At 39.2% G+C, this 13,636-nt stretch overlaps 1 protein-coding gene across 1 annotated transcript in view; it reads right to left on the reverse strand.

Annotated features, from left to right (window-relative positions):
- ERCC5 (ERCC excision repair 5, endonuclease) overlaps positions 1-13,636 on the reverse strand; it is a 30,670-nt gene that overhangs the window by 1,845 nt on the left and 15,189 nt on the right. The window contains exons 7-14 of the mRNA XM_010353079.2: positions 12,073-12,280; positions 10,685-11,758; positions 7,901-8,145; positions 7,429-7,548; positions 7,066-7,279; positions 5,634-5,778; positions 1,470-1,670; positions 525-609 (exon numbers count right to left, since the gene is read on the reverse strand). Of these exons, the coding sequence (XP_010351381.2) occupies positions 525-609; positions 1,470-1,670; positions 5,634-5,778; positions 7,066-7,279; positions 7,429-7,548; positions 7,901-8,145; positions 10,685-11,758; positions 12,073-12,280 (2,292 nt within the window). The remainder of the gene's footprint in view (positions 1-524; positions 610-1,469; positions 1,671-5,633; positions 5,779-7,065; positions 7,280-7,428; positions 7,549-7,900; positions 8,146-10,684; positions 11,759-12,072; positions 12,281-13,636) is intronic.

Genomic DNA, 13,636 nt, shown 5'->3' on the forward strand with positions numbered 1-13,636 from the left:
TACTCACAGATAAAGCAAGAAGTAGGTACCTAGAGGAACTGAAGGTCACACAAAAGGGCTCCTTCCCCATAAAAACCTCTCCTACTGATACACAATAATGACTGAACTTCTACCTTTCAAGATTAATTTATAGAATTTACAAATATTAGTACTTATAAAAACTTAAATGATCAGAATCACTTTGGATTGAACACTTCCTTTCGTTAAAAAATGAAAGTAACGCCAAAGGGGTAATGTATTTACTCAGAAACACCTTAGTGTGCAATCAATTATTAGACTGGTTTTTTCAAAGAAAAAAATGAATATGCAAGGACTCAAAAGTTCAGCCCTAAGAGTGATCATAAGAAATGAAGCCAAAGTCTAATTTTTCTTTTTCTATTTTCTTCTCTTCTCTCATCTAAATTATCCTAATTTCAAAATGTCTGCTTTATGCCCTAAAATAAAAGAGTTAACTGGTCTTTAACAGCTGTCAACCACAGCCTACTCTTCATCCTGAACTTAGGAGAAGGGTCCACCATGATTACCTGCTGAGCATCGAGTTGCTTTAATACAGGAAACAGAGATTCATCTGTCTTCGTTCTGTTCCAGCCGAAATACCGCTGACAAAATATGCAGGCAGTTAAGACTTATAAATATTTTGAAAGATATTTAAACAAGTGATAAATAAAAAGGTCCAAAGAACCCATTTTTGATTCCATTCCCCGTATCTCCTAAGATTTTCCTATTTATAAAGATTAGAGTGCTAAAAGAAAGTAGGAACAAAATAAATTACTCCAGCATAATCATCTGGCACTATGTTCTTTTCAATTCTTTGAAATAAAACATACGTAGCTCTCACTGTAGGACATCAAAGACTTGTGACTATGAAAAAAGGTTACCTGGAATAAAAACAAGTTTCAGATATTCTACCTATTTCTTTGAGAGAAAAAATAAAATGTAGTTGGATTAATTCTAGTGCAAGTTTTGAAACATCTTTCCAAATGATTACTTAAATATACACGGAGAGGAAAACCAGTAATAAAAAGGACAAGATTAGTCATCTTCCTTTCTTTCAGAATCAATAATATTTAAGTATGCAGTTGTATCTATGAATGCTTATCACTGCTTATTCAAACAAAGATCCTCTTTAAAACTAAAAAGAGGGGCCAGATGCAGTGGCTGGCGCTACTTAGGAGGCTGAGGCAGAAGGATCCTTTGAGCCCAGGAAGTGGTGGCTGCAGTGAGCTGTGACTGCACCAATGCACCCCAGGCTGGGTGACAGAGTGATACACTGTTCCTTTAAAACAAACAAACACACAAAAAACAACAACTAAGGAGAGGGAAAAAGGAGTGAAAAGGAGAACGGGATACTAAGAATACGGGATTAACGGGATATTAAGAAAAAATGATCCAAGTTTCTCTTCTGTAAGTTTTAAACCAAACACATATTTCACAAGGTGTTTCCTTCTCTTTGAAGAAGTAAAGGATATTCTCTAATTTTGTCCAGATCAGGTTTCCCCCACAGAAAGGATCCCTTTGAGTCATCCACCACGGGTTTGAGGTAGGCCTCGGCAACAGCTGGGTTAGGAAAGCCAGGGGTGAGTTGCAATGTCCGTAACTTTTTTTTCACTTTGGTGTCATGAGGATTAGGTCTTATCTTTGGATTTTTTTGAGCTTCATGCCACCATTCTCTGTAAAGGAAACAATTACTTACACAGCAGTAAGACATTACAGTTCATGCACTATGGATGAAGAACTAAACTTAGAACGTGTAAACTCAAGTTCTAACTCAAATTATACGATATATAGAATATTTTGTTAATTTCAGTATGATTAGCCACAATGTATAATGATGGCAAACATTTATGGAAGGCTTCCTCTGTGCTTGGCACTGTGTTAAATATTTCACATGCCCAATCATAACACAAGCCATGTCCTATCGTTACCCCCACCTCACAGAGGAGAAAACTGAACTCAAGAAGAAGTAACTGGCTCAAGATTTCACAGCTGGAATTGGTACAGTCTTCCTCTAGAACCCACACTCCTAATTATACCACAGAAGTTACAACTTCTCTGGGTTTCTTTCTCAGCAGTAAAATGGAAGTAATGTCTCTGTGTTATCTACCTCAAATCAAATACAATAATGGATCGAAGAATATTTAATAAAATGCAAATATGCCAAGAAAATGTTAAATTTTAAAAACAGATATATATTTAATAAAATGTGAATATTTAATAAAATGCAAATATGCTAAGAAAATGTCAAACTTTAAAAACATATATATCTGTATATATTTTATATATGTATATAAAACAGATAAATATATATAAAAACAGAGAGAATATAACTCTAAAGTAGGATTCCAGTTTTGGAAAAAACACATATATGAGAAAAGTAAACAGATATTTAAAATAAATAACAGTAACAACTATTACTTGGCCGTGTGCTAGGCAATATTCTATGCAAGAACACAGCCATTCATTTTCTTCTTTATAGTTTATTCATTTTTTAATGTTTTCCATTGTAAGCCTAAATCAGTGGGATAAAGACAGTAACGCACTCTTGGAGCATCCTGCCATCACGAAGGTGGTCCATGTGGCCTCCTCTTGAGCAGGGAGGCTGTGGCTGACCAGTGTGACCCCAGCTGTGCCGGGCCTAGGAGAGGCCCTCGCCACTTCCTGTCCCCTGGACCTCCTGCTCTTGGCTCCAACATGCTGTGAGGAAGCCAAGCTCACAAAGTGTCCATCCAGGTGGAGAGGCCCCGAGGCTGACACCACCACCTCATCAGCCCTGTGAGCCATTAACTTAAGGGGTCCTAGCCCAGCTGAGCTGTCCTAGCCGACATGCAACAGAGACAAGGCACCCCCACGAGGCCTGAGCGAGCTTCAGAGGCATGAGCAAAATCAGCAGCTATTGCTGTGTGAAGCCACTAAAGCCGAAGGTAGTTTGTAATGTAGTGACAGTTGACCAGAAACATTTATACAATTAGGAAAAAACAAATGCCATCAAAGTTACTAACATAATCCTCACCAATCCATGTACTCAATGGAACCTGAAAAAATGCCCGCAGCTCATGCTCCTCTGCTTCACAAGCTTGCTAGTACAGCATTAGGAACCCACTCAGACCTGCTGTCAGGGCCAGGGCCCGCCTCACCGATGCAGGAGTGCCATCTAGTGTAGGAAATGACTAATTGCGGTCTTCCTTGTATTACAGCAACAAAATGCAAAAAGGAAAAAATAATTTTTCTTCATTACTTTTACAACACTCTTCCCAGGAGTGCACTGAGAGAATACTGATAATTCTCCTCTACTTTACTTGCAGATTTTCGTTTTTGAAACTGTAATCATGACTGCCAGTTAGAATCAGCACACTTGTGAGCTCATCAAGCCAAAGCTATGGTTACCCTTTCAAGCAGGAGGGCCTGGCACTTCACATAAAGATGAAAGGAGGAAGGTGTCTGTCAATCAGCTGAGCTGGGGGAGTGGTGGCAACTGTAATGAAACTGAAGGATTCATGCTTAGTCCAAGGCCTTGGCGTAGGCGAGGGGAACTGCTGTTGCTCCATGCCAGCTATTTTGGGGCTATCCAGAAATTTAGCCGCAGTATTTTCAGATCTTTTTCCCCCAAGAGAATCCATAATTTTTTGTAAAATCTCCCCAAAGGTAAATGTTGGTAGAAAAATGGAAAATTAAAGCTCAAGAGAAGAATACACCATGTAGTTCAAACCAAATGTGACTACAGCTGAATTCAACCAGCAGGCCCAATGCAGCCCCACTCTAAGAATGAGTCACCAGCCAGGGTGCCCTCAGGAGAGGAGAACAGAAAAGAAAGTGAGGCCACATTCTGATTTTACTGGTTTCCCACCATCCTTCCTGCTCTTTACTCTGTATTCACCCTAAATGTCCTGAGCCAGGCAGGGCGAAGGCTGCTACCACCTGGCATCAACGAGCTGAAGGACCAAAGGCAGAAACTGCTCAAATAGAAAAACGATTCAGCAGGCAACAAACGAGCAAAAACTGCTAAACAAAGAAAAGTGGAACAGCATAAACAGGTCATTCACTAAATCAGAAATGCAAACTGTCTATGAACATAAAAAAATTCACTCTCAATAGTTATCAAGAAACCAAATGGAAAAGTCAGATACTATTTTCACTTATCCTAAAATAATCATTAGATAAGAACCCAAAGATTAAGGACACTCAAATCAGTATCTGTTAATACTTTTTTAAAAATAGAAATAACAAAAGACATTTGATTAAATTAGTCCTAATAGACCCAAAAAGAGACTACTTGGAGCCATTAAAAATGATATAAATCTGTATCATCATTGATAATAGGCCCTGTTCTAACACCAAATGGGTTACAGGTAAAATAAAAAGTATATAGCATCATCCCATTCTGGTAAAAAAAAAAAAAATACACACACTTAAATGAGTATACATATATATGCAATGTATATGCATCTATATGTGTGAAGAGAAGTCTAAAATTACATAAATTGTAAAGTGTAATCATCTTTTTAATACATATTTATAATTTTCTATGATGCATTTATTTTATTTGCATAATAAAGTTATTTGCAGGTTTTCAAGTTATTTACCTACCATGATGTATGTCTACCTCATAAGTCATTCCCGGTATATAAATTTCCTCAACAATAAGAAAATCAGAAAAAGATAAATGAAGACAGTATAAAATACAACACATTGGTAAGTGTGCTATGACTGGAAGACTGCAATCACTACAATAGTTTCACAGTTCATTTCAGTGATTCCAATCACTGACTCTTCAGACCAGAGCATCCCAACATCTTTCAAACACAGGATATGTAACTGGAGAGAACACTCAAGGATCATTAAATCAGCTACCACCAAACAGCATCTCACGACATAGTGATGGTTAAAAGATGCTACCACAATCTTGTGAATATACTAAAAACCAATGAACTATACACTGTAAATCAGTGAACTTTGTGGTATGTGACTATATTTCAATTTTTTTTAAAAGATGCCATCAAGGACAAAGAAAAAACTACTTTCCCAGACATACTCATAACTCCTGCCATCTCAGAATCTTCAAAATGAAAAATGTTCCCTGAGTATAGCACAACTCTGGGTTCTGGATGGAGCAAGACTTCACCACTGAATACGTCATGGGATTCACACGGTGAGAAACAGGACAGGAGTGCTGGATGTAACATTCCTGGCATTATATTTCCAAGTCCCTTCCTGGCTGACCTCTCTCAGGACACCGAACACACCGACAAGTACAATTTCCTTTGCTTCTCCATCACCTCCAAGAATATGGGAGTCCTTGAGGGTAAGGCCTATGCCTTACTGGTCTCTCCTTTCCCCAGGGCCAGCATGGTGTCTGACACATCATAGCTGCTCTATAAATATGTCAATGAGTGAAAAGGCAACTTTTACATGTGAAATCCACAGGACTGGTTTTGTACCCCTGAACTAGGATAAGCCCAGCACCACTAAGAACTGACTCTGATTTCATCATCTCTAGAAAACAGAAAACAACCAATACTTCCTGGGGCTTTCTCAGTGAACAATGATTTGTGACAGTTCATGCTGTAATAAATATTTCTATTTGCTTATTTGGGTATTTACACAATTATCTGAATTAAAGAAATAAAAGACCTTACGAGAATTTTAGGAGAGGTTCCAGGCCATGCCCCGGGAATTCATTGAGAATTTCCATGGCAGTTACACAACCCACGGTTGGTATTCCTTCGGTATAATCACTTCCAAGCAAATAGGCCAAATTTATTAACTTATTCCGGTCCAATCCTAAAGAGTAACAATATTTTTTAATTTTTACTTTATCAAGATTTCTTATATATTTATAAACATTTTATTATATAAATCATATATGTGTGTATATCTATATCTATATCCAACAACCAAAAATATCTTATTTGAAAATAAATTATTTTATTCAATGGCATTCTGTTAATATTTTTAAAGTTTTATCCATTCTCATAGCTTTAAATATCCTCTATATGCTGACCCCCAAAGTTAGCTGTCTAGCCTGGGTCTCTATGAACCACAGTCACATATATTCAACTATCAGTTCAACATCTCCACTGGGTATCCAATGAGCAGCTCCAATTTATCATATGCAAACCTGAACACTTCGTTTCTCCTCCTCCACTGTGCTCCTTCCTTGTCTTACTTAAGGCAGGTCCACTCCACCAGCCACTCAGTATCTGGAATCCTCCTCAGCTTCATTCTTCTCCCGCCCCACATTCAATCTGCCTGCACACCCTAGCACACCAGACCCTGGTGGGTTTCAGCGTCTTCCTATTCTCTAACATTAACCCTTGCCATTTCCTCCCTCTTCCTCTCATACTGGCCTCCTTGCTTCCCCAGAACACAGCCCACAAGCCTCTGCCTCAGCCCCTTTCACTCACTAGTCCCAAGGTATCTATCTATCTACAGTGCTTGCTTCCTATTTCCTGCAGGTCCCTGCCCTGAAGTTATGTGAGTAAATCCTTTCCCAATTAACTCTCTCTGAAACAGTACCTGCACTCTCAATGCCTGAAGTTCACTCTGTCCTCTCCTTTACTGCTATATTTTTTTTATATGGCACATACCACCAACTGTCAAATTATGATTTATGTATCTGCTTATCATCTGTTTCTCCTACTATTTTACTCTCTGCTCTTTTCCCCTTGTTAAGAACAACTGGCATATAGGAGTCACCAAACATATATTTTGCTGGATAAACAGAAGACGATCAATGCCAGAAACCCGAATACAGGCCCAGGTGCAGGAGTGACTCCCCCTGCTTCTCCTCTCCACCATCTTTGGTTCAGTCTGGAAATCTCGGATAACTAGTCAAAGTTTAACTAAGTCAGATGATTAACTACCTAAATATACTAGGACTTTAATTCCTTAATTCAAATATTTAAAATCCTATTCCTCTATATAAGCCAATGATCACTTATATGAAAATTTGTATAGACCTACGATTTCCATCAATGCATCAAACCAGTTCCTTTGAAAGAAAAAATTCCTAGGACCAATTCTGAAGGTAAGTGTCAGAAAGTAATCAAAAAGACTCTGAAGTCTTACCTAATTGATTGTGAAAGTCCACATATTGATAATATTCAACAAACTTGTTTTTATTAAAAAAGTTTTTATAGACATGCCGTGCTCCAAACAGCCAGATATCACTGTCATCCGTGATGGTTCCGGAAGTCTGATCAGTCAGGTCCAGGATGGCGCACTGCGCCTCTGCTTCCATGGGAGCCTGGATGTAGGGAACGCCGAACAGGCGCAGGAGTTCCTGCAGAGTGAGGGGTACACAGTGACCCCCAGGGAAGGGCATCGCCAGGCCCTGAGCACCAGGAGGCGCGGTGCATACCCTCTTCATGCAATGCATTCCCCCCGGGTCTGAGGAAGGTGGTAAAGGAAGCCCAAGCTGCCTGCACCCACCTGGCTTTCCAGGAACATCTGTCCGGTGACAGTAGCAGCAATCCGTTCTTGCTGCTGTTTTTGAGCTTTCAGTGAACTCTGTTGTGCTAACAGGTTGCTCTCCAGAGTTTCCAACTCCTCCTATGAAATGTGTTTTCATTTATAGATTTACATTAATAATCCAAATGTGTTCATTTGTTACAGAAAGCCTGCATTTAGTCTGACTGAAACGACCAATAAGCTCTTTCTCCTTAGGAAGTACTCCACTGGATTTCTAACCAAGACTCTGTAATATCTTTAGAGATCCCTCACTAAACCACATGGAAAACGGAGTCTATTCCAGCCGGTAACCTACACAAAAACGAAGCCATCAGCCACCACAAGATGTACGGCAAATAGCTAATAAATACTCATCCAGCAACTCCTTCAAACTCAAAACCTACTTAACCCGGCTTCCTCAGCAAGAAGTGAAAACACAGTGTTACAGTATTACCAAATTAATATCTTGCCATTCGTGGAGTGAATCTTCCGCATCTTTCTCAGCTTCCTGTGGCTCACCATCCACATCCTCCCTCTCAGGGTTGTCCTTCAGGAGGCTCTCGGGCTCAGCAGGGGCTTCTTCCTCCCTAGTTCCTATCAGTTCCTCTTCGCCTTGTTCTGAGGGAGGTTTGGACGTTTCATACAATTCTGCTTGAAGTTCCTCATCACTAATCACACTTTGCACTTCAATGAAACTTCCTGTACCAAAATTAAAAGGTCACTTCATCTACAACCAAAACATTAAAATGATCCTGCAATCATCAAGAGCTTTCTGGAGGAACCTGAAAAATGCTACACCCTAAAAAGGAAAGATATGACTATAACAGAATACATGTAATAGTAGCATTATTATTAAATAAGTGTAATCACAAATGCCTGTAACTTCAAGCCTTTTTAATTAGGTAAACTGGCATTGTCTTTGAAAGTAGAAAACTCTCTTAAGATGTGTATATTCGCTTTATATAAATATGTTCTAAGTTAACTGACATTGTTTTAAAAATTCAAAAAGGAGAATTATCAAAGTATATAAATAATCAAGGAAGTTGCTCAATGTTTTCATGCTATTCACACAGCACAGAATAAAGCTGTGACTTAGAAATAGTTCTTCCTCTTCCACTTCCCTTCTCTCCTCTCTTACTGTCTTTCCTTCTCCTTAAAATATATTTATTGGTTCCCTTCTTTCCCTGCAGGTGGAGAGGGCTGGCAAGGCCTGTCCAGCTGGGTTTAAGGAGACAATCAGAACAGAAGAGGGGGGTCTCAGGACCTGGGAGCTGGCACCAAGGACACAGCTGAAGCAAAGAAGAGAGCAGGGCCAAGGAGGAGGCCAGTGGGAAGGGGAGAGGGTTATATATCAAGAGAGAATAAGCAGATGTAAATATATTGAGGATAAGGGGAGCAATGTTTCTCATTGTTAGGGATACTACAAAGAAGCAGGAAGCTAGACTGAACTCCATGTAATTGCAGATATCAGTATAAACTCATGGATTTTAGTACAGATAGACACAGAAATAAATACAGATGTGTGTGTGCATGTACATGTATACATAAATATACTTCCTGGCTCTGTTGCTGAAAGGGCCTGAGACAGTTACACCTCAGGATCCATAAGCACACTCACATCCAGCTTGCGGTGTCTAAACCCCATGCTCCACCGAAAGGAACCAGAGCTCCCTGGTGAAATGGCTGGTTCCAGGACTAGGGCAGAGTAAGTACAAGATATGCCTGGAACAGCTTGGCCAGAAAGTAAGGAAAAGCTCAAAATATAATGAAAAAACTGCTAAAAGCCATTAGAAGGAGTCCCCACTGGCCAAAGCTGTGACAATTTGAGCAACAAAGTAAATTATGACAGTATTGGATTATAACTCACCAAATAAAATAGGAATACAGGAGTCTACACTGATTAAAAATAATAAAAACAAATGGAGAGAAGAAAAAGATCTTCCTCATAGGAGGATGTCAAGTAATAATATATAAGGAATGACGGAGTTTGAAAACCATCATTTGGCAACCAACGTAGTAACAAATTATTCCAGTAAACATCAATGGATGCTAACAAGTGGGTGGAAGTTTGTTCAGGAACAGCATATTTATATAGCTCCAAAAATTCCGTTCCCACAAAATACTTATTAATTACAAAAGGGAAATAGTAACTTTTGAATGAAGAAAACTAGCAGATACCAGGAACAAATTGTGTGTCTGTGTGTGTGTGTGTGTGTGGTTGATTCTCATTATTCAAAGCGGCCATCATCTATGAAGTCTCTGTGAACACTCAATTAGCAAATACTGAGTCATTGCTCCTAAACAGATACATGTGCATATTCACACATACACATATATAACATATATATGAACATATTTCATAGATATTATCTTAAATTCTAAAAAACCGCCATCTTAGTAGAGTCCATTTATTTTATAAACAAGAAACAAAGTTCAAGAAACAAATTAGTGACCTGCCTGAGGCTGCCACACTAACAGGTGCCAGAATAGGGATTCAAATCTGGTCCAACTGGCCTGGGGCCGGAGCTTCTTGCTCTCTCTCCATTGCAAAATCCCCTACTGTCCCCACCCTCTGGTCATCTCTCTCAGAGCACGGGAACAAGGCAGAGTGTCACCTTGCTTAACCTCAGCAGGGCACAGTGTAGCAACTCAAGCTTTTCCCCAGCTCTGCAAATGTCCACAAAAGACCACAAAGACATTGCAGTGAGTACTGATTTTGGAGTTGCACATAAATTTTAGTGAGCAGGCAATTTTGCAAATATGGAATACATGAATAATGAGAATCAACGGTATACATATGCATACAGATTTGGAGATATATGATATACATATAGAGGGTCACAGAAAGACCAAGAGAAATTATAAGCTAATGTGATAACATGCTAGCCACTGAGGTACTGGATGAAGGAACCGGTATTTTATAATATTCTTCCAACTTTTTAAAGTTCATAATTATTTCAAAATAAAAAGTTTTTAAAATCTAGAGGGAAACTCAACTTTACCTTCCCCAAGTAGGAAATGTCATGCCTTTAAAAATGATAACAAAAAGCAGAGCAACAGGGAAAGTCAAGATTCATGACCAGCTGTGTGTCCCTGGGAAAGTCATTTCACCTTTCTTTCTACATCTGTTGTTCCTTATCTGTAAAAAGTAAAAACGGGACTACACAAAAGGATCTCTCAGTTCCTACAGAGGTGAAATCCTACCATTCCAAACTTCTACAAAAGCACAGACACGTACCATCAGATTCACTTTCTTCTGAGTCAATTTCCATTGGTTCCGTGGCCTTCAGAATGGAAATCAAACCCTGGTCTGCAGATTCAGTGGTCTGCTGTTCTTGGATGGTGTCCAGAAAATTCTCATGCTCTTTAGCATTAAATGACACCACATTTTCTACATTACTTACTGCCTCTGAAGGGACACTTACTATGCTACTCGTTTCTTGCAAACTGACAGGGCCAATGACTTCAGAAGCAGAATTTGGTTTACATTTTGTTTCATCATCACTTGAAAGAACAGAGGAATCAAATTTACTCTCATATGGGCAAAGTTCTTCCTGTTGCTCAAGCACTTCAGCATGTGTTTCACTCTTTGACACAGAATTTGTACAAGTTGGAGGTGCTGGTGTCAGCTCCCTTCCACTCGGGAGTCCAAGTACATCACTATGTCTAACCACTGCACTCTCCAGAGGCAGTCGATCTTTTCTGTCCTTAACCATAGACTCATCACTTATCGGAAAGGCTTCACTCCCCACGTGAACAAGTGACATTTGTTCTTTTGGAACTGAGTCTGTGGACTCTCTCCCCTCATTAGTGCTGGCTACATGCTCCTCTGCAGAGTTGGCACTGGATGATGCAAGTGTTGCAGTAAACAGCATTCCTTTTCCATCTCTCACTTTAAGTCCTTCATCACTGTCCTTGGTGGAGCTGTTTATATGCATTTCTTCTGCTCCTGGCCCTCCCATCTGCACATCATCTCCAGCACACACTTTTACATCTTCATCATCATCAAGAGCTCTCTGAATAGCTGAAAGGGTCCGGGGTGATATGGAGCCTTCGTCTACAGCAGCAGGTGCATTCGTCTCATGGGACTGCCTTCGATTCTCACTGTCCAGCTCCTCTTCTGAGCTACTTCCCATCAGGGCAGCTTGCATAGCTAGCAAAGTTCTTGGAGAAGGAGGGGTAGCATCAGGCTCTTTCTCTGTCTTCAGTTTTTCACATGGAGATGACTTCATGTCAAAAGACATGCTGTGCATTTTGCTGGAAGAAGGAAGAGACTCTGAATCCACTTCTGCAACTGTCTTACCTTGAATACCTTAAGAAGAATTAAAACACTTCTCACCATGCAGTTTTACAGTGTGACAATACACTTCTAGTAAGATGAATAAGATAACACTGGTTCTCATAAATAAGTATATACATTTTCATTTAATCAGCAACTAGAAGTTAATTCATTAGCTAATTTTAAAGTGGTCTGGCACTATAGTAGTTAATCCATTAATAGCAGTATACAGTTATTACATAAATAGAATTTCATTAATATTATCCAGGAGTGCTAGTTTATAGAATTCAGAGTGACGATATATATTTGATTTCTAATGTAAATATATAAATGATGGTGCCTGATACCTTTTATCAAGATGTAATGTGAAGTGTCTTCAGAGACCACTCTCCTTGACTCTACCTCCTTCAGAAAGCCCCCTTCATCTTCATACTGCCTTCGGATGTGTCCTGAATGTTGCTGATTCATTTCCTTTTGGACATGTTCTATGTGCTGGTTCAGATAGTTTTTTTTAAGCAAGCCTTTGAGTTGGTACTGTGAAAAGTCATTGGACTCCTAAAAGCAAAATAAACAAACAAAAGTACTGTTTTATATTAAATACAGATAATATTACCATATTTCCAGCCTTTCCCCAACAGGGAACAAAGAACAATTGGCTTTTTTCATTGATGGTCATTTCATATTATAAAAGTTGAATAACAAGAAAAACTACAACTTCCTTTTAAAAAAATAATCTTCAAAAGAGTTGGGCAAAAAAAATCATGAATACTAGGGCTGGGAGCGGTGGCTCATGCCTGTAATTCCAGCACTTCGGGAGGCCGAGGCAGGTGGATCACCTGAGGTCAGGAGTTCGAGAATAGCCTGGCCAACATGGTAAAACCCTGTCTCTACTAAAAATACAAAAGTTAGCCAGGTGTAGTGGCAGGCGCCTGTAATCCCAGCTACTCCAAAGACTGAGGCAAGAGAATCGCTTGAACCCGGGAGGCAGAGGTTACAGTGAGCGAAGATCGCACCATTGCACTCCAGCCTGGGGAACAAGAGCGAGACTTCCTCTCAAAGAAAAAAAAAAAAAAACATGAATACAGTTTATGATTTAACCATTATTCAATAAATATGTATTGAGCATGTAATGCATAGCAGTCACTATGACATTTGATTATGGCTTAACAATCTTCTAGAATGCAGGTAAATATGCAAGTGAAGTGCCCAGCACAACCTAATCCCATAAAAGACACAATAAATCATAGTAATCACAGTTATTAATAGTAATACTTAACATTATAAGGCATTTCCCATGGAGGACATTTTTCTAAGTGCTTTTACATATAATATATAATACCTCATTTTATTCTCACAATTATCCTATGAAACAGATATCACCTCCATTTTATAAATGAAGAAATCAGGACTTAAATAGGTTAGGTAACCTCCCTAGAGTCACAGGGCTAATAAGGGGTAGATCTGGGATCAAAAGCATGTCGATTTACTATAATTGAATCTATTAATATAGTAGACAACTCCCTCATCCTTGGGGTATGTTCCAAGACCCCCAGAGGACGCCTAAAACTGCAGAACCAAACCCGATTGTCATCAATCAGAACATGTTTCTCTTCATGTGTTCCACCCGAAAATTTAATGGATTTTCCATCTTAACTGAGCACTTATCACACACTGAGGTCATGACTTTTGCAGTTTATGATACGACAGCAAAACCAGCACCAATTTCTTTTTTCCTTCTTCACAATTTCACAGCTAGAAAAGTCATTTTTATGCAGATCTTAGCAACCTCAGCCAGCATACGATTTTTTTTCTTTTCTTAATAATTCAAGAACTTTCACCTTCTCATTTAAAGGAGTCACTTTACAGCTTCTCTTTGGCATATTCAAATTGCCAGCATCATACTCTTGCACT

The sequence above is a fragment of the Rhinopithecus roxellana genome, chromosome 18 (assembly GCF_007565055.1).
Source record: "Rhinopithecus roxellana isolate Shanxi Qingling chromosome 18, ASM756505v1, whole genome shotgun sequence".
Classification (NCBI taxonomy): domain Eukaryota; kingdom Metazoa; phylum Chordata; class Mammalia; order Primates; family Cercopithecidae; genus Rhinopithecus; species Rhinopithecus roxellana.